Source organism: Oncorhynchus tshawytscha, linkage group LG04 (assembly GCF_018296145.1).
Source record: "Oncorhynchus tshawytscha isolate Ot180627B linkage group LG04, Otsh_v2.0, whole genome shotgun sequence".
In the NCBI taxonomy this organism is placed as follows: domain Eukaryota; kingdom Metazoa; phylum Chordata; class Actinopteri; order Salmoniformes; family Salmonidae; genus Oncorhynchus; species Oncorhynchus tshawytscha.
The window spans coordinates 10,683,824-10,703,594 of record NC_056432.1 but is presented as its reverse complement, the minus strand read 5'-3'; the positions used below and the strand labels follow the sequence as shown (position 1 = coordinate 10,703,594).

At 43.5% G+C, this 19,771-nt stretch overlaps 1 protein-coding gene across 2 annotated transcripts in view; it reads left to right on the top strand.

The window, feature by feature from the left end:
• The window catches only part of LOC112249431 (glutamate receptor ionotropic, delta-2), a 724,520-nt gene that overhangs the window by 542,717 nt on the left and 162,032 nt on the right, over positions 1–19,771 (top strand). For both annotated transcript variants that reach the window (XR_006083189.1, XM_042320306.1), the window contains exon 11: positions 6,624–6,936. Coding sequence is in view for 1 of the 2 variants with exons in the window: in XM_042320306.1 (XP_042176240.1) it covers positions 6,624–6,936 (313 nt within the window). In the remaining variant the exon portion in view is untranslated. The remainder of the gene's footprint in view (positions 1–6,623; positions 6,937–19,771) is intronic.

Below are 19,771 nucleotides of genomic sequence, written 5' to 3'. Positions count from 1 at the left end.
TATTTTTTCATGTGCTGCGTAAGTGACAATTTCTGCCTGTTTTAGCATTTAGTTTCCTTACCAGACCGTGAAATTAGCAGATTTAGTCAACTGTGAATGATTTGTGCGTGACTGCGTGTGTGTGTGGGGGGGGGTAAAATAACATCAGCTCACAATGTTTCTTACACTATGTGGAAACTCTCACTAATTCCTTCCTCCTTAAGCTTTCCCAGAAAAATGAATTTGCTCGTGATAGGTCTGAGGTCATTTCAATGAGCATTCTGTCTCTGAAGACCAGAACTGTGACCCTAGTCAAAAGTAGTGCACTTTCTAGGGAATAGGATTTGGGACGTAACCCAGATGTCTGCAACAGTGCTATCCAGACTCGGAAGAACCCACATTTCAACAAGTTAGCATTATTAATCCTGCATACTCCTGCATGAATAGACTTTTTACTGCATAATTCATATTCACAAATAGACTACCTCCTCATATTAAGATCTCTAATAGAGAATGATTCAAAGCGTTATCATTTCTGACCATGCCCCATGGCGCCAAAGACGTGGATGTCAATTAAGGCAGCCCCTATGTCGACAATGAGGGAGAACATGTTTGAATTCGTCACCACTAATTTAAACTTTGTCCACTCTGTACAAATGGTGTGGGAAGCCTTTAAAGCAAACCTGCAGAGGTTGGATCAATAGTTACACTGCACATAAAAGGAAAAGCATATGTTACCAAAGAAAAACAGTTTAATAGTGGAGTTTCAGACTTTGGACTCAATGTATGTTGGACCAAAACAAAAAACCTACTTCAAAATGCCTTCCATGATGGGAATACATATACATATATATATATAAATACATTTGGCTTGTTTCCTATTACGAGATATTTCAAGTCAGGTGACAAAGCAGGCAAAAAAATTGCATTAAAACTTAAATAGTTGGAAAATAAACAAACAATTCCAGCTGTTGAGGATTGTAATGGGTCGATAGCATGTGATAAAAATCAAATGAACTCTCCTTTTAGAGAGGACTCTTCGGGACTGTATCAGTCTGAATGTCCTACCAAATACCAGAGAGAGATTATTTATTTTAAAAATAACTCTCTGCTCACTCTTAAGGAGAGAATGGCATTGGAGGTACCTGTTCTGGATTCGTAAATCATATTGGCCATTAGGGTCCTCTCAGCTGTAAAACCTGCATAGAATTTGACAAATGTTTCTAGATAATTATCAAGTCACCAGTTAATAAGATATCTGATCTAAATGGACCGGGATAAAACTAATCGGGATGACATTAAGAGATGGACAGTTCTACTTTTATCACTTTGGGGTAGAGCAGAGGTAATAATGAAGAACATACTCGTTAGACGAGCGTTCCTTGTGTCAGCTATACCACTTCAGTTCCCTCAGCACTGGTTTAAAGAGATACTGTACATGGTTTATTTTCAAGCTTGTAGAAAGAAAAGAAACCAAGAATTAACCACAAAAATACGTCCATGCCAAGAAGTAAGGGTGGGTTGAATTGATTTAATTCAACCTTTATTTGGACAGGGTATAAGGGCACAGGGCGAGACCCAGATGAAAACATGGGAGGCAGATGGTTCAAGTCTCTGATATTTATTAGTATCCAAGGGGCAGGCAAGAGAATGGTCGTGGACAGGTAAAAGATCATAACAAGGTCAGAGTCCAGGAGGTACAGAGTGGCAGGCAGGCTTGAGGTCAGGGCAGGCAGGCTCGAGGTCAGGGCAGGCAGTATGGTCAGGCAGGCCGGTATAGAGTCAAGGCAGGTAAGGGTCAAAATTGGGAGGACTAGCAAAAAACAGAGAAGAGGAAAAAGCAGGAGCACGGAGTAACACGCTGGTTGACTTGACAAAACAATACAAACTGACACAGACAGACAGAAAACACAGGTATATATACCCAGGGGATAATGGGGAAGATGGGTGACACCTGGAGGGGGGTGGAGGTGAGCACAAGGACATGTGAAATAGATCAGGGTGTGACACAGGGAGTCAATGCTGAGACCAAGGTCTCTTAATTTAGACAGGGAGTCAATGCTGAGACCAAGGTCTCTTAATTTAGACAGGGAGTCAATGCTGAGACCAAGGTCTCTTAATTTAGACAGGGAGTCAATGCTGAGACCAAGGCCTCTTTATTTAGACAGGGAGTCAATGCTGAGACCAAGGTCTCTTAATTTAGATAGGGAGTCAATGCTGAGACCAAGGCCTCTTAATTTAGACAGGGAGTCAATGCTGAGACCAAGGCCTCTTTATTTAGACAGGGAGTCAATGCTGAGACCAAGGCCTCTTTATTTAGACAGGGAGTCAATGCTGAGACCAAGGCCTCTTTATTTAGACAGGGAGTCAATGCTGAGACCAAGGCCTCTTTATTTAGACAGGGAGTCAATGCTGAGACCAAGGTCTCTTTATTTAGACAGGGAGTCAATGCTGAGACCAAGGCCTCTTTATTTAGACAGGGAGTCAATGCTGAGACCAAGGTCTCTTTATTTAGACAGGGAGTCAATGCTGAGACCAAGGCCTCTTTATTTAAACAGGGAGTCAATGCTGAGACCAAGGCCTCTTTATTTTTTTAATTTAACCTATTTATCTAGGCAAGTCAGTTTAGAACTAATTCTTATTTACAATGGTGGCCTACCCTGGCAAAACCCAGACGACTCTGGGCCAATTGCGCGCCACCCTATGGGACTCCCAATCATGGCTGGTTGTGATACAGCCTGGCATCAAACCAGGGTCTGTGGTGACGCCTCTAGCAATGAGATGCAGTGCCTTAGACCGTTGCACCACTCGGGAGCTCAGCGGTCTAGACAGGGAGTCAATGCTGAGACCAAGACCTCTTTGTTTAGACAGGGAGTCAATACTGAGACCAAGACCTCTTTGTTTAGACAGGGAGTCAATACTGAGACCAAGGCCTCTTTATTTAGACAGGGAGTCAATGCTGAGACCAAGGCCTCTTTATTTAGACAGGGAGTCAATGCTGAGACCAAGTCCTCTTTATTTAGACAGGGAGTCAATGCTGAGACCAAGGTCTCTTTTCCAGATGAGCCCTGTATAGCATCACAATACACATCAAAATACAACAAAACCCATTAAACTACAGATTCATATAAAATGTATGTTATTATACACAACAATACACAAAAAGCAAAACACAATGATAAAAAGTAAAAAGGTCTCCTAGCAACTGTCTGAAATGCTCAGAGACCACCAATTCCTCCAATTTTAATGTTTATTGTAGATCATTCCACACTAAAGGTGCAAGGAACTCAACGGCTGATTTACCTAACTCTCTAGACACCAAAGGAGTCTCCAGAGTTAACCAGCCCTGTGAACCAGCCCTGTCATGTTAAATCTTTGTGGAGCAGGGCTTTGTAAACAAAAAGAGTGTAATGATGTGATCTACGTGACTTCAAAGAGGTCCAGCCAACCTTTTGGTAAAGAATACAGTGAGGAGTAATAAAAACTGTTTCCTGTGATAAAACGAAGGGCGCTATGAAAAACGGCATCCGAGGGATTAGGTGTTGCCAATGTGTATTTGTACTACTTGTCATATAATGCGAGATACCCACTGGCATGGGGCTATAAAAACAGGGGAATAGCAGGCACCTGGCAGAGGTTAGAGGAAGAAATAGTGACAGAACATCTCCTTATTATCACTATGGTTTGACCCCAAGTTCCCACTGCCAGATAGATCATCCACTGCTGTAGTTCTATTGTGAAGTGGCAAAGATACTTCACAAAACGTTATCTGTCGATGGAGCATCCCTCCCTTTCTGTTCAATATGGAACAACCCCTTGTTTACCGCAGGTGGCAAGACACTGGCTAATGGTACCTGGCAACGCCAAGACATCAGTTGAGTGGGGCAGGTCGTAAGAGACAGAGATATCATACCATTCCAAAAGCTGATGTCAGAGAATAATAAAATAATAATATAAGCATTTCAATGCCATTTACAATTCAAATCAGTTCTCAAGTTTAATTCCTCAAAGGGTATTGTTGTTCTTTAGACAAAAAACTGAGGGATGTTGCTATTGGGAAAATAACGGTTTCCTCCCGGCAGGATAGCCTAGTGGTTAGAGTGGTGGACTAGTAACCGAAAGGTTGCAAGTTCGAATCCCCGAGCTGACAAGGTACAAATGCAGTCAAGTCCCCCTGAGCTGTTGACAGAAAAGTGAATGTTCATTGTTGTTTTAGAGAATTTGGCAGTACATCCAACCGGCCTCACAACCCATGTGTATGGCGTAGTGTGGGCTAGCGGTTTGTAATGTCAACATTGTGAGCAGAGTGCCCCCTGGTGGCAGTGGGGTTATGGTATGGGCAGGAATAAGCTACGGACAACGAACACAATTGCATTTTATCAATGGCAATTTGAATGCACAGAGATACCGTGACGATATCCTGAGGCGTGGCCCCATGTCGCAAGGACCTGTACACAATTCCTGGAAGCTGAAAACAGACATGTCACCCATTGAGCATGTTAGGGATGATTTGGATTGAAGTGTACGACATCATGTTTCAGTTCCCACCAATATCCAGCAAATTCACACAGCCATTGAAGAGGAGTGGGACAACATTCCACAGGCCACAGTCCTAATCAACTCTATGCGAAGGAGATGTGTCGCCTGACTGGTTTTCTGATCTACGGGTTTCTGATCTGTATTCCCAATCATGTGAAATCCATAGATTAGGGCATAATGAATTTATTTCAATTGACAGAGAGAGAGCAACAGGTCCGGGACAAAGTAGCACTTCCGGTGAACAGGTCAGGGTTCCATAGCCGCAGGAAAGTAGAACTTGGATCAGCAGCATGACCAGGTGGACTGGGGACGGGGACAGCCAGGAGTCGTCAGGCCAGGTAGTCCTGAGACATGGTCCTAAGGCTCAGTTCCTCCGGGAGGGGAGAGAGAGATGGGAGAATTAGAGGGAGCATACTTAAGGTCACACAGGACACCAGATAAGAGAGGAAAATTACACCAGATAGGACAGACTGAACATAGCCCCCCGGCACATAGACTATTGCAGCATAGATATTGAGGACTGAGATGGGGGGGTCGGTGGACGCTGTGGCCCCGTCCGACGATACCCCCGGACAGGGCCAATCAGGCAGGATATAACCCCACCTACTTTGCTAAAGCACAAGTCCCACACCACCGGAGGGAAATCAACAAATTACCAACTTACTATCCTAAGACAAGGCAGAGTATAGTCCACGAACATCTTCCCCACCACACGAGCCCGAGGGGGAGCTAGACCGGACAGGAAGATAATGTCAGTGACTCAACCCACTCAAGTCGAGTATAGATAAAAAAGCCTGGCAAGACATGATGCACCCCTCCTAGGGACAGCATTGGAGAGCACTAGCAAGCCAGTGACTCAGCCCCCATAATAAGGTCAGAGGCAGAGAATCCCAGTGGAGAGAGGAGAGCCGGCCAGGCAGAGACAGCAAGGGTGGTCCGTCAATCCAGTGCCTTGCCGTCCACCTTTGCACCCCTGGGCCAGACTACACTCAATCGTAGACATAGGGTGCATCCCAAATAGCACCCTGTTCCCTATGTAGCGCACTGCTTTTGGCCCTGTCAAAACTGGCGTACTATATAGATAAATAGGTGCCATTTTGGATGCACGAAAATGGTATTTGCGTACAGCGTCTTCTAATGGTGAGACACAACATGTGGGAGGATATTAGTTCAGCCTAACTGGGTTTATAACTGAACCTGGCCTGCATAAACACACACACACGTACGTTGTGTGGCAGATTAAAACAACACTGTTCTCAGTGGACCAACTTGTGCATTCTAATTCAGACTCACTGATTGGTTTACTGGCCTTACTGGCCTAGCAACTGCCCTCATCCTCCTAGAAACTATTTATTGAACTATTTCTTGAACCCCTCCAATGCTCGCGCTATGACTCACAGACCACAGACATATTCATCTCCATAAACGCTGCTTCGCTTAAATATAATAGACTCAGACGCAGAAAATGGCAATCCCTACATTTTTCTATAGCACTATTTAGGCTTATTAGCATGGTATTTTCCTTTCTATTTAGTTTGAGAAGAGAGTCAGTGTTAATCAGATAGCGAGTTTGGAGTGTTGTTTTGACAACAACAAGTAGAGAATGACTGTGATTGTCAGCAGGAGCAGAGAAGCCATGGCAGAAATTAGATATGATCCTATTGATATGTGCATTTTTTTTAAATTTACCTTTATTTAACTAGGCAAGTCAGTTAAGAACACATTCTTATTTTCAATGATGGCCTAGGAACAGTGGGTTAACTGCCTGTTCAGGAGCAGAACGACATATTTGTACCTTGTCAGCTCGGGGATTTGAACTTGCAACCTTCCGGTTATTAGTCCAACGCTCTAACCACTAGGCTACCCTGCCGCATAACTTGGATTAACGTGTAAAAACAACACAAAGTGATGTTCCATTACTCAGCCATACCAGCAAATACAACACAGGGATTTCTGATGTGTGTGTTCCCAGAATCCCCGTCATTTTCTTGACTTCTTTCCATTAATGAATCTGGTGTGTGTGTGTGTGTGTGTGTGTATTTGTGTGCGTGTGTGCATATCTATGTGTATGCTTGCACACGTGTCTCTGTGTGTTTGTGTTCCAGCGGGCAGACGTGGGTCTCTCGGCTCTCACTATCACGCCAGAACGGGAGAGTGCGGTGGACTTCACCACACGCTACATGGACTACTCGGTGGGTGTGCTGCTCAGGAAGGCCGAGCGTACCGTGGACATGTTCGCCTGCCTAGCGCCCTTTGACCTGTCGTTGTGGGCGTGCATTGCGGGCACCGTGCTGCTGGTGGGCATCCTGGTCTACCTACTCAACTGGTTGAACCCGCCGCGCCTGCCCATGGGTGCTGTCTCCTCCACCACCTTCTACAATTCCATGTGGTTCGTCTATGGATCCTTCGTCCAGCAGGGTGACTTCCTTTTTGTTTGTATCCTTTTGTTTTTGTTTTTCCTTCGTGATGTATTGTATTATTATCACCTGGTTTTAACCAATCAGCATTCAGGATTCATCCGTGGTATATCAGACCGTATACCACGGCTATGACAAAACATTTATTTTTACTGCTCTAATTACATTGGTAACCAGTTTATAATAGCGATAAGGCACCTCTGGGTTTGTGGTATATGGCCAATATACCACGGCTAAGGGCTGTATCCAGGCACTCCACGATACGTCGTTCCTAAGAACAGCCCTTAGCCGTGGTATATTGACCATACACCACACCCCCTCGGGCCTTATTGCTTAATTATCACCTGGTGTGTGTCCCTCTATCGTGATAGGAGGAGGGGATGGGGTTAAGACATGGGTTAACAAACTTTTTTGTCCCATGACCCCATTTTGATATCTGAAAATTCTTGCGACTCCAACCATGTGAAAAAAAGGATGTAATTAACAGCCAATGTTAACGTTTTTATTTGGGGCTATGGCAGTCAAAAACATTCTAACGGTATTTCTGATTGTCTTCTCAACTCACCGTCACATACTGTACTTTTAATGTGGGGCTATGACAGTCAATTGTAAATAAGTCTGCCATAATGTCTCTTATCTCACCACCACTAATGAGATGGGTGTGCTGGATGCATGTCGTGTCGGAGCTTCTCGAAGTCAGAGGGGCGTGGCTTCTCGAAGTCAGGGGGTGTGGCTTTTCAAGGTCAGGGGGCGTGGCTTCTTGAAGTCAGGGGGCGTGGCTTCTCGAAGTCAGGGGTGTGGCTTTTCAAAGTCAGGGGGCGTGGCTTCTCAAAGTCGGGGGGGCGTGGTCCACAGTGCGCACCTCATCTCTGCTGTCACATCCAACCTGGATCAATATTTGGTTGTGATGCAGATGAGAGCACTGAATCCAGCTACACACAGGTATGAGCTGGCGAAGGGTACCATGACTTTTAATGCTCAGAGGGAGACGGCAGTGTGTTCCCTTTGAGTCAGGAACCAATACTCCTCCGTGAATGTGTTTTCTGCAGAATTCGGTAATTTACCTGCATGTCAACTGAGACAGGATCACAGTCAAATAGATTGGGAAGTAGGTACCAAAGTGCTCTTCCAAGTGTTGGGGGTGAGCAGTCATCACACGTGACAGACATTTACTGATGCTGTTTCCTGTTAGAAACATGCAGAGCCGAGGGAATGTGCATGTTGGATTTTGAAAGACTTTCTCCAATAAGAATTATTTCCTCTGAATCAACTAATTGGATCCCTCATCTGTAGAATGTTTTTGTACTTCCCCTGCATGCTTGTGTTCAGTTCCTTCAGTTTCCCAAATATGTCTGTTACATAGGCAAAGACACCAGTGGTGATTTTAGCATGTAAATCGTGGTGCAAAAAAATATTTACAGGTATATGTTTAGATGTATGCCAGCAAAGCCACTACACAACACAAAACTAAACAATACATTAATTGCACTATAACGATGACAAACGGTGCCCACAAATTGTTAGGGTCTACATAAAGTTGTCCCAACAGCAGAGCTTTCTTTTCAGCACCATGGAGTGAATCCTTACCACTGCTACACCTGGCTATTAGCGGAGCCTTGTCTGGCAGCAAAGCACTTCATTAAGCCTAATTTACTGCCTTTTAAAAAAAAGATAGCTGATTTGGCTGACTTGCCTCAACAAATGACGTTTCTATTGACAGTTGAGATGTACAAACTACGGCATAAGGGAACAATGAGCGTATAAGAGGCAATTCATAATTTTGATTAAGACCTTAATGACCGAGCTAAGACAGACATAGTCAATATAACTATTGGTTCAGTACTTTTGAAATTTACAGAGAAATAATTCAGAACATGGGCCATTCTTACAGTATTCTCCCTGTACACCAAGTCAGAACTGTAGGATAAATAAAGGGGCCACATATGTCATGCCTGCTCCCGCTCTCCCTCCGCGCCAGGCTGCCCAGATTTACTCACTACCACCACCATCATTACGCATACCTGTTTCCCTCGTCACGTGCATCAGCGATCTATTGCACTCACCTGGACTAAATCACTTGTGTTATTTCCTCCCATATATCTATCTGTTCCCCAGCTCTGTTCTTCGCTTCAGCATTAATTGTCATCTGTCGTTTTGTTACCCAGTTCTGATGCTGTTCCTGTCCTGTTCCATGTCTCTGCTATATTAAATGTACAACTCTCCGTACCTGCTTCTCATCTCCAGTGTCGGTTCTAACAATATAAGCAGACAATGAAAGCTCTTACAATATTCAATGATTACATTTCTCTAACACAGGTTATAGGCTACATATGCACCCCCAAGTCAGAACAGTAAGCTAAGTTATGAGGGAGAAAGGGACCAAATTATTAGGGTGAGGCACATGGGCTACTAACAGCTTACTACACAACATACACTTAGTATTACATTCTTAGCCACATTATACTTCAGCATCCAATACATTATTGAACTCACCTTCTTGTTCTGTGCTCACTTGAACAGGAAGGTGGCACAGCGGTCCTTCTTGTGGGCAAATTTTGTCATCAAATTTTATCATCAAAGTCTGTCATTCTCTGGATTTATGGTCCTTTCAAGACAACTGGGAACTGAAAAAAACAAGGTTGAATCATGACGTCAGTGATCTTCAGGTTGTCGCTCTAGAAAGAGGCCCTAGTTCCAACTTGAAATTCCGAGTTGGATGACCATTCAAAACGTATTTTCCCAGTCGGAGCTCGTTTTTTCAGAGTTCCCAGTTGTCATGAACTCACTCAAGTCTGAGATTTCCCAGTTCAGAGTTTCCACTTGTTTTGAACACGGCTTGATGTCATGCTGGATTGAAGGCATTACCAATGTATTCAACCTTTTCAGGCCCATGGTGTTGCGTGTGAATGTTTATCCTTTTAAGCTTGGAAAAGAGACCCTTAAACCCAGACCACACACCATCTCCACTGAGTATCAGGCTAGTGATTGCTATGCAACGCTTGCAGTTAGCCACTGATTTCTTTCAAACCACTCATTGTTGAATTTGACATTTCTAATGTTTATGTCCAATGGGCGATGAGCACCGATACGTTTTATCTATAATTTATCTTCCTTTGACAAAGATTGAAATGGATTTGCCAGGAGATTGTCGACTTGATTCATGATGACGACTGCTTGTCAAGCTTGCTAGCTGAGATTTTGGAAGTATGATGTTGACATGATCAGTCCAATCAAATCTACGGTAGATATAATGTGATATGACATATTTTTTTCTGTGGCCAATGACCTTGAGCCTTCTTGGATGGGCACTTCTAATGTAAATGTATGGCAGCAACCAAGGGGCTGAATTTTAGTGCTCTCCCCGTAGATTTTGCTGTGATGTAGTGTCCCCATGAGTGACGGAACACTGAGCCAATCATGGTGCAACTAGAGAACATTACCAACCCCTACGCTCCGTATTTTCCACTGGCTGCCCCACCACCACAGAAACAACAGAGCTAGGTGGAGAAACACCTGCATTTTCGAGCTGCCTTACTCAAGAAAGCAAAAAAAGAGACCATGTTTGTATTCAGTTTTATTAAATCAAATATTATTATTTTTACATTGTTTGGAAAGTTATATGTGATACATATTAATGGCAAAATAAAAGTGGGGCTCAATGATGGGTCCCCTGAATGATGGGTCGCCACTGAACGATGGGTCGCCACTGAACGATGGGTCGCCACTGAACGATGGGTCGCCACTGAACGATGGGTCACCACTGAACGATGGGTCGCCATTGAACTATGAGTCACTACTGAACGATGGGTCGCCACTGAACTATGGGTCACCATTGAACGATGGGTCGCCACTGAACGATGGGTCGCCACTGAACGATGGGTCACCACTGAACGATGTGTCGCCACTGAACGATGGGTCGCCACTGAACGATGGGTCGCCACTGAACGATGTGTCGCCACTGAACGATGGGTCGCCACTGAATGATGGGTCGCCACTGAACGATGGGTCGCCACTGAATGATGGGTCACCACTGAACTATGTGTCGCCACTGAACGATGGGTCGCCACTGAATGATGGGTCACCACTGAACGATGGGTCGCCACTGAACGATGGGTCCCCTGATTGATGGGTCACCACTGTATAATGGGTCCCCTGAATGATGTGTCGCCTTAATTACGGGTCCCCTGAATGATGGGTCGCCACTGAAGGAGACACATTTTCTTTTCATGACACGGGAAGTCAATAAAATATTTTTTTTACATCCATTGTAAATGACAATAGTTCCTCTCTTAAAGTGAAAAATCTTTCCAACACTCCCCCTCGATAATCACCAAGCCTCTGTATAAAATAGAAGATTGTCATACTCTGATCCCATATCTCCACATAGTTTTACGAACAGGCGTGCGCACAGTGGATGTGGTTTACAATCAAAGTTACCTGCTGCAGTATATCTCTGAGTTCTGTGCTCAGCTCTTTTGTCGCCAGATACTCTCAGTGTATCTATCATACAATGTGTCCATATGGCAGAGGGAGACACATTCATAACTAACCTGTGCAACAGCCCACCATTTGATCCCATGTAATCAGTTTTTGTCAATATAGCCACGCAGCACACTGAACATAACGTGCCGTTTCCTGCTCAGGAATTCTGAGACAGAAAAATATGTCCTTATTGAATAGAATCCCCTGACATGTATAGAGAACAAAAGTCAATGCTTGGGCATCTCAGCCCTGACATCTAATGTCCATTTGGAGACCATAAGCTGGGGAGTTTTTGAGTCGTTCAGTCAGTTTACTCTTGATTGCTAGCAATAGCATAAATTATTAGTTTAACAGTGTTATCTGACGAAGGCATTGATTTGAGTTTCTGTGCCTCCGTCTCCTTAGACATTGTATTCACCTTATTAATTGTGGCCGGTATTATCAAAGTCTCTGCAGTAGTGTGTGGGTTTCATAACGTAGCAGGACTAGCCATTCACCATGGGAATGGTTCAAGTGCAACCATCAAGTACATTCTTATCCCATGATCTAAGGGTGCTCTCTGGTTGAATTTTGTTTTTAGATTTGAATACATTTTGTTTAGAGTTTTAAGGTTATTATAATATATATATATATATTTTTTTCACCTTTATTTAACCAGGTAGGCCAGTTGAGAACCAGTTCTCATTTACAACTGCGACCTGGCCAAGATAAAGCAAAGCAGTGCGACAAAAAACAACAACACAGAGTTACACATGGAATAAACAAAAGTACAGTCAATAACACAATAGAAAAATATATATACAGTGTGTTGAGTAAGGAGGTAAGGAAATAAATAGGCCATAGTAGCAAAGTAATTACAATTTAGCAAATTAACACTGGAGGGATAGATGTGCAGATGATGATGTTCAAGTAGAAATACCGGTGTGCAAAATAGCAAAAAAAGTAAATTAAAACAATATGGGGATGAGGTACTGTATATATATATATATATATATATATATACAGTGCCTTGCGAAAGTATTCGGCCCCCTTGAACTTTGCGACCTTTTGCCACATTTCAGGCTTCAAACATAAAATATAAAACTGTATTTTTTGTGAAGAATCAACAACAAGTGGGACACAATCATGAAGTGGAATGACATTTATTGGATATTTCAAACTTTTTTAACAAATCAAAAACTGAAAAATTGGGCGTGCAAAATTATTCAGCCCCCTTAAGTAAATACTTTGTAGCGCCACCTTTTGCTGCGATTACAGCTGTAAGTCGCTTGGGGTATGTCTCTATCAGTTTTGCACATCGAGAGACTGAAATTTTTTCCCATTCCTCCTTGCAAAACAGCTTGTGCTCAGTGAGGTTGGATGGAGAGCATTTGTGAACAGCAGTTTTCAGTTCTTTCCACAGATTCTCGATTGGATTCAGGTCTGGACTTTGATTTGGCCATTCTAACACCTGGATATGTTTATTTTTGAACCATTCCATTGTAGATTTTGCTTTATGTTTTGGATCATTGTCTTGTTGGAAGACAAATCTCCGTCCCAGTCTCAGGTCTTTTGCAGACTCCATCAGGTTTTCTTCCAGAATGGTCCTGTATTTGGCTCCATCCATCTTCCCATCAATTTTAACCATCTTCCCTGTCCCTGCTGAAGAAAAGCAGGCCCAAACCATGATGCTGCCACCACCATGTTTGACAGTGGGGATGGTGTGTTCAGGTGATAAGCTGTGTTGCTTTTAGGCCAAACATAACGTTTTGCATTGTTGCCAAAAAGTTCAATTTTGGTTTCATCTGACCAGAGCACCTTCTTCCACATGTTTGGTGTGTCTCCCAGGTGGCTTGTGGTAAACTTTAAACGACACTTTTTATGGATATCTTTAAGAAATGGCTTTCTTCTTGCCACTCTTCCATAAAGGCCAGATTTGTGCAATATACGACTGATTGTTGTCCTATGGACAGAGTCTCCCACCTCAGCTGTAGATCTCTGCAGTTCATCCAGAGTGATCATGGGCCTCTTGGCTGCATCTCTGATCAGTCTTCTCCTTGTATGAGCTGAAAGTTTAGAGGGACGGCCAGGTCTTGGTAGATTTGCAGTGATCTGATACTCCTTCCATTTCAATATTATCGCTTGCACAGTGCTCCTTGGGATGTTTAAAGCTTGGGAAATCTTTTTGTATCCAAATCCGGCTTTAAACTTCTTCACAACAGTATCTCGGACCTGCCTGGTGTGTTCCTTGTTCTTCATGATGCTCTCTGCGCTTTTAACGGACCTCTGAGACTATCACAGTGCAGGTGCATTTATACGGAGACTTGATTACACACAGGTGGATTGTATTTATCATCATTAGTCATTTAGGTCAACATTGGATCATTCAGAGATCCTCACTGAACTTCTGGAGAGAGTTTGCTGCACTGAAAGTAAAGGGGCTGAATAATTTTGCACGCCCAATTTTTAAGTTTTTGATTTGTTTAAAAAAATTGAAATATCCAATAAATGTCGTTCCACTTCATGATTGTGTCCCACTTGTTGTTGATTCTTCACAAAAAAATACAGTTTTATATCTTTATGTTTGAAGCCTGAAATGTGGCAAAAGGTCGCAAAGTTCAAGGGGGCCGAATACTTTCGCATGGCACTGTATACAATATAATATATAGATTGAACAAAAATATAAACGCCACATGCATCCATTTCAAAGATTTTACTGAGTTACAGTTCACAGAAGGAAATCAATGAATTTACATACATTCATTAGGCCCTAATTTATTCATTTCACATGACTGGGCAGGGGTACAGCCATGGGAGGGAATAGGCCCAACCACAGTTTCTTGATATGCCAGGTGGATGAATTATCTTGGCAAAGGAGAAATACTAATAGGGTTGTAACCAAATTTGTTCACAAAATTTGAGAGAAATAAGCTTTTGTGTGAATTGACTTTTCTGGGATCTTTTATTTCAGCTCATGAAACATGGGACCAACACTTTACATATTGAGTTTAAATTTTTGTTCAGTAAATATTTTTGTATATATGTTTTCAGATTTTGGAAATTCGCCGTGACCCCATTTTCATATCAGGCGACCCCACGTGGGGTCCTGGCCCCTATTTTGGAAACCGCTGGGTTAAGAGAAGAGAATGAAAGAAAAGTGAACGGGTTGGGAGGGAGGAGTGATGTGGATAGAAGAAGAGAGAGAGGAGTGATGTGGATAGAAGAAGAGAGAGAGGAGTGATGTGGATAGAAGAAGAGAGAGAGGAGTGATGTGGATAGAAGAAGAGAGAGAGGAGTGATGTGGATAGAAGAGAGAGAGGAGTGATGTGGATAGAAGAAGAGAGAGAGGAGTGATGTGGATAGAAGAAGAGAGAGAGGAGTGATGTGGATAGAAGAAGAGAGAGAGGAGTGATGTGGATAGAAGAAGAGAGAGAGGATTGATGTGAAGAGGAGAAGAGAGAGAGGAGTGATGTGGATAGAAGAAGAGAGAGAGGAGTGATGTGGATAGAAGAAGAGAGAGAGGAGTGATGTGGATAGAAGAAGAAAGAGAGGAGTGATGTGGATAGAAGAAGAGAGAGAGGAGTGATGTGGATAGAAGAAGAGAGAGAGGAGTGATGTGGATAGAAGAAGAGAGAGAGGAGTGATGTGGATAGAAGAAGAGAGAGAGGAGTGATGTGGATAGAAGAAGAGAGAGAGGAGTGATGTGGATAGAAGAGAGAGAGGAGTGATGTGGATAGAAGAAGGGAGAGAGGAGTGATGTGGATAGAAGAAGAGAGAGAGGAGTGATGTGGATAGAAGAAGAGAGAGAGGAGTGATGTGGATAGAAGAGAGAGAGGAGTGATGTGGATAGAAGAAGAGAGAGAGGAGTGATGTGGATAGAAGAAGAGAGAGAGGATTGATGTGAAGAGGAGAAGAGAGAGAGGAGTGATGTGGATAGAAGAAGAGAGAGAGGAGTGATGTGGATAGAAGAAGAGAGAGAGGAGTGATGTGGATAGAAGAAGAGAGAGAGGAGTGATGTGGATAGAAGAGAGAGAGGAGTGATGTGGATAGAAGAAGAGAGAGAGGAGTGATGTGGATAGAAGAAGAGAGAGAGGAGTGATGTGGATAGAAGAAGAGAGAGAGGAGTGATGTGGATAGAAGAGAGAGAGGAGATGTGGATAGAAGAGAGAGAGGAGTGATGTGGATAGAAGAAGGGAGAGAGGAGTGATGTGGATAGAAGAAGAGAGAGAGGAGTGATTGGATAGAAGAAGAGAGAGAGGAGTTGTGGATAGAAGAGAGAGAGGAGTGATGTGGATAGAAGAAGAAAGAGAGGAGTGATGTGGATAGAAGAAGGGAGAGAGGATTGATGTGGATAGAAGAAGGGAGAGAGGATTGATGTGAAGAGGAGAAGAGAGAGAGGAGTGATGTGGATAGAAGAAGAGAGAGAGGAGTGATGTGGATAGAAGAAGAAAGAGAGGAGTGATGTGGATAGAAGAAGAGAGAGAGGAGTGATGTGGATAGAAGAGAGAGAGGAGTGATGTGGATAGAAGAAGAAAGAGAGGAGTGATGTGGATAGAAGAGAGAGAGGAGTGATGTGGATAGAAGAGAGAGAGGAGTGATGTGGATAGAAGAAGGGAGAGAGGAGTGATGTGGATAGAAGAAGAGAGAGAGGAGTGATGTGGATAGAAGAAGAGAGAGAGGAGTGATGTGGATAGAAGAAGAGAGAGAGGAGTGATGTGGATAGAAGAAGGGAGAGAGGAGTGATGTGGATAGAAGAAGAGAGAGAGGAGTGATGTGGATAGAAGAAGAGAGAGAGGAGTGATGTGGATAGAAGAAGAGAGAGAGGAGTGATGTGGATAGAAGAAGAGAGAGGAGTGATGTGGATAGAAGAAGGGAGAGAGGAGTGATGTGGATAGAAGAAGAGAGAGAGGAGTGATGTGGATAGAAGAAGAGAGAGAGGAGTGATGTGGATAGAAGAAGAGAGAGGAGTGATGTGGATAGAAGAAGGGAGAGAGGAGTGATGTGGATAGAAGAAGAGAGAGAGGAGTGATGTGGATAGAAGAAGAGAGAGAGGAGTGATGTGGATAGAAGAAGAGAGAGAGGAGTGATGTGGATAGAAGAAGAGAGAGAGGAGTGATGTGGATAGAAGAAGAGAGAGGAGTGATGTGGATAGAAGAAGGGAGAGAGGATTCTTGTGGATAGAAGAAGAGAGAGAGGAGTGATGTGGATAGAAGAAGAGAGAGAGGAGTGATGTGGATAGAAGAAGAAAGAGAGGAGTGATGTGGATAGAAGAAGAGAGAGAGGAGTGATGTGAAGAGGAGAAGAAAGAGAGGAGTGATGTGGATAGAAGAAGAGAGAGAGGAGTGATGTGGATAGAAGAAGAGAGAGAGGAGTGATGTGGATAGAAGAAGAGAGAGAGGAGTGATGTGGATAGAAGAAGAAAGAGAGGAGTGATGTGGATAGAAGAAGAGAGAGAGGAGTGATGTGGATAGAAGAAGAGAGAGGAGTGATGTGGATAGAAGAAGAGAGAGAGGAGTGATGTGGATAGAAGAAGAGAGAGAGGAGTGAACAGGATAGAAGAAGAGAGAGAGGAGTGATGTGGATAGAAGAAGAGAGAGGAGTGATGTGGATAGAAGAAGAGAGAGAGGAGTGATGTGGATAGAAGAAGAGAGAGAGGAGTGATGTGGATAGAAGAAGAGAGAGAGGAGTGATGTGGATAGAAGAAGAAAGAGAGGAGTGATGTGGATAGAAGAAGAGAGAGAGGAGTGATGTGGATAGAAGAAGAGAGAGAGGAGTGATGTGAAGAGGAGAAGAAAGAGAGGAGTGATGTGGATAGAAGAAGAGAGAGAGGAGTGATGTGGATAGAAGAAGAGAGAGAGGATTGATGTGAAGAGGAGAAGAGAGAATAAAACATAGTGATGGTGGTCTTTCGGTGTTCTTTCAAAGGTCAGGTTGAAATCAATTTCTCTGGATTTGAGGAGAGGGAAGGAGAGGGGTGGGAAGGGGAGGAGTGGGACATGGGAGCTTAGGGAAAGTAAAAGGAGAAAATAAAAAATAGCGATAGTGATAGATAATGGCATTGACTAAGAGAGAGGATGTGAGGTGTTTTGAGGCAAAGGGAAGGAGCTGTGAGGTTTTATTTTTTTCATGAGGAGTTTTGGGCCACATTTATTTATTCATAGTTTTGGGCCACATTTATTTTGCAAATTCTGCAAGTGATTTTAGCGTTGGTTAATTATTATATTTTAAATGAGCCGCAGATGAGCTCACATAAATACAAGCAACCTCTTAATCTACATTTTACTAATGGCGGTAATGATGATACACGCTAATTGTTCCCTTTTATTCACAATCATTCTTCTGTTAGTTGTAATTAAACTTTAATCATCTAGTCATTATTGCGCAAAATCGAATTATTTGTATACACACTCTCACCTCAGTATCAACAATGATGCAAACTACTTGCATGATAGTATTCAACGGTCAATAATGGCTGAATATGCAATGGATCAACATCCCAAGGCTGTTTAACAGGAAGAGTTCATGCGGAGACACACACACACCATGCTGAAAGGGGTGCAGTTATTGAAATATTCTGTCCCAAATCTCACCTTGGCTACATCGCATATTAAATTTAACTAGGCAAGTCAGTTTACAATGACGACCTACCCTGGCCAAACCCTATCCCGGACATCGCTGGGCCAAATGTGCGCCGCCTTATGGGGACTCACAATCACGGCCGGTTGTGATACAGCCTGGAATCAAACCAGGGTCTGTATTGCCGCCTCTAGCACTGAGATGCAGTGCCTTAGACCGCTGCGCCATTCGGGAGCTTCTCAGTCCCAAATGGCGTCCCTACGTTTAATCAGGACCCATACTAGTGCACTATATAGGGATTATGGAGCCATTCAGGACTGAAACAACATTGTCCTCAGGGATGAATTGATTTGGAGGTCCTCAGTACCCAACAACATCCCAGATAGTCTGCAGATATAGATGAACGGTCCAACATGACACTGCAGCACCAGGATGAACGGTCCAACATGACACTGCAGCACCAGGATGAACGGTCCAACATGACACTGCAGCACCAGGATGAACGGTCCAACATGACACTGCAGCACCAGGATGAACGGTCCAACATGACACTGCAGCACCAGGATGAACGGTCCAACATGACACTGCAGTGCCAGGATGAACGGTCCAACATGACACTGCAGTGCCAGCTTTGTCATCCAATCAGTGGCTGTATCCTGAATGGCACCCTCTTCCCTAGATGGTGTACTATCTTATGGGCTCTGGTAAAGGGAATAGGGTGCCATTTTTTAGGGAATAGGGTGCCATTTTTTAGGGAATGGGGTGCCATTTTGGATGTACTCAGTTGTCTCTCTGTTTGATGTGTTTTATACCATACACTTTGTACGAAGAAGCACCTTTTTGGAACAATTCATTGGCCGCCTATGATATGTAGCCTGGGTCCCAGATCTGTTTGTGCTCTTGTCAACATCATTGCTGTCCTTGTCAAGCCAATTTGCATGACAATGAGTGACAAGGTGTTGGCATGGTAGCACACACAGACTGGCACTCGGGCTACGTGGAATGGGGTCGTGGATAGAATGAGACGGGGTTGGAAAGCTTTGGTTTTTGTCGGTTGAAGTCTTGTTCTAGCGTGTAGATATTTTTCATTTTTCAGCTCAAATGATTCATTTTCTGCCTTGCCTTTTTGTTACGTGTTTGCACAATTCAATTTCACTAGTTCACAGTCCATTTGCAACTCTATTTGGAGGTGGCATCCTCAACATGCAGAGGCCTGCCTCCCTTCTGTTTCCATCATTTCCTTAGTTTAGTGTATCCGTTCAGCCAGAAGAGGATGGCTTTTCTGTTTCCTCCTAGCTTACTTCGTTCTCTGGCCACTGTGCTCCTCCTACTGAAAATGACTTCCTCTTTGGGGTTTGGGCTGGATAACTAAAAAACACTGTGACAATGCCTTGTGTAAAAAGGGCGTCATAAAATAGAGTTGGTTGATTGATTGATCGGTCGGTAGAACTGGAGATAGTCTATTGTGGACCCCCTCAGAGGACAATTCCTGTAGATCTGAGAGGATATTATAGGTCTAAGCGATATGGTTGCCCTCTGACAGGCTAGGTAGAATCTCCGCCATATTGCTTACACATATCCATCTGTATCAGGTCTACAGTACATCTAAAGCATCTACTTAGAGCTTGGGGACTATTTAGGAGTGGGGTATTTGCCTGTGTCAGCTGTCTCCGGCTTTAATCGTTTAAATCAAGGGATCTCTCAAAGCTACAGAATCACGTTCAGACCCATGTTATCCCAGAGTTGTTTGATCAGTGTGGAGTTGTGAAGTAAAACGAAACAGATTTGTAGTGGGATAG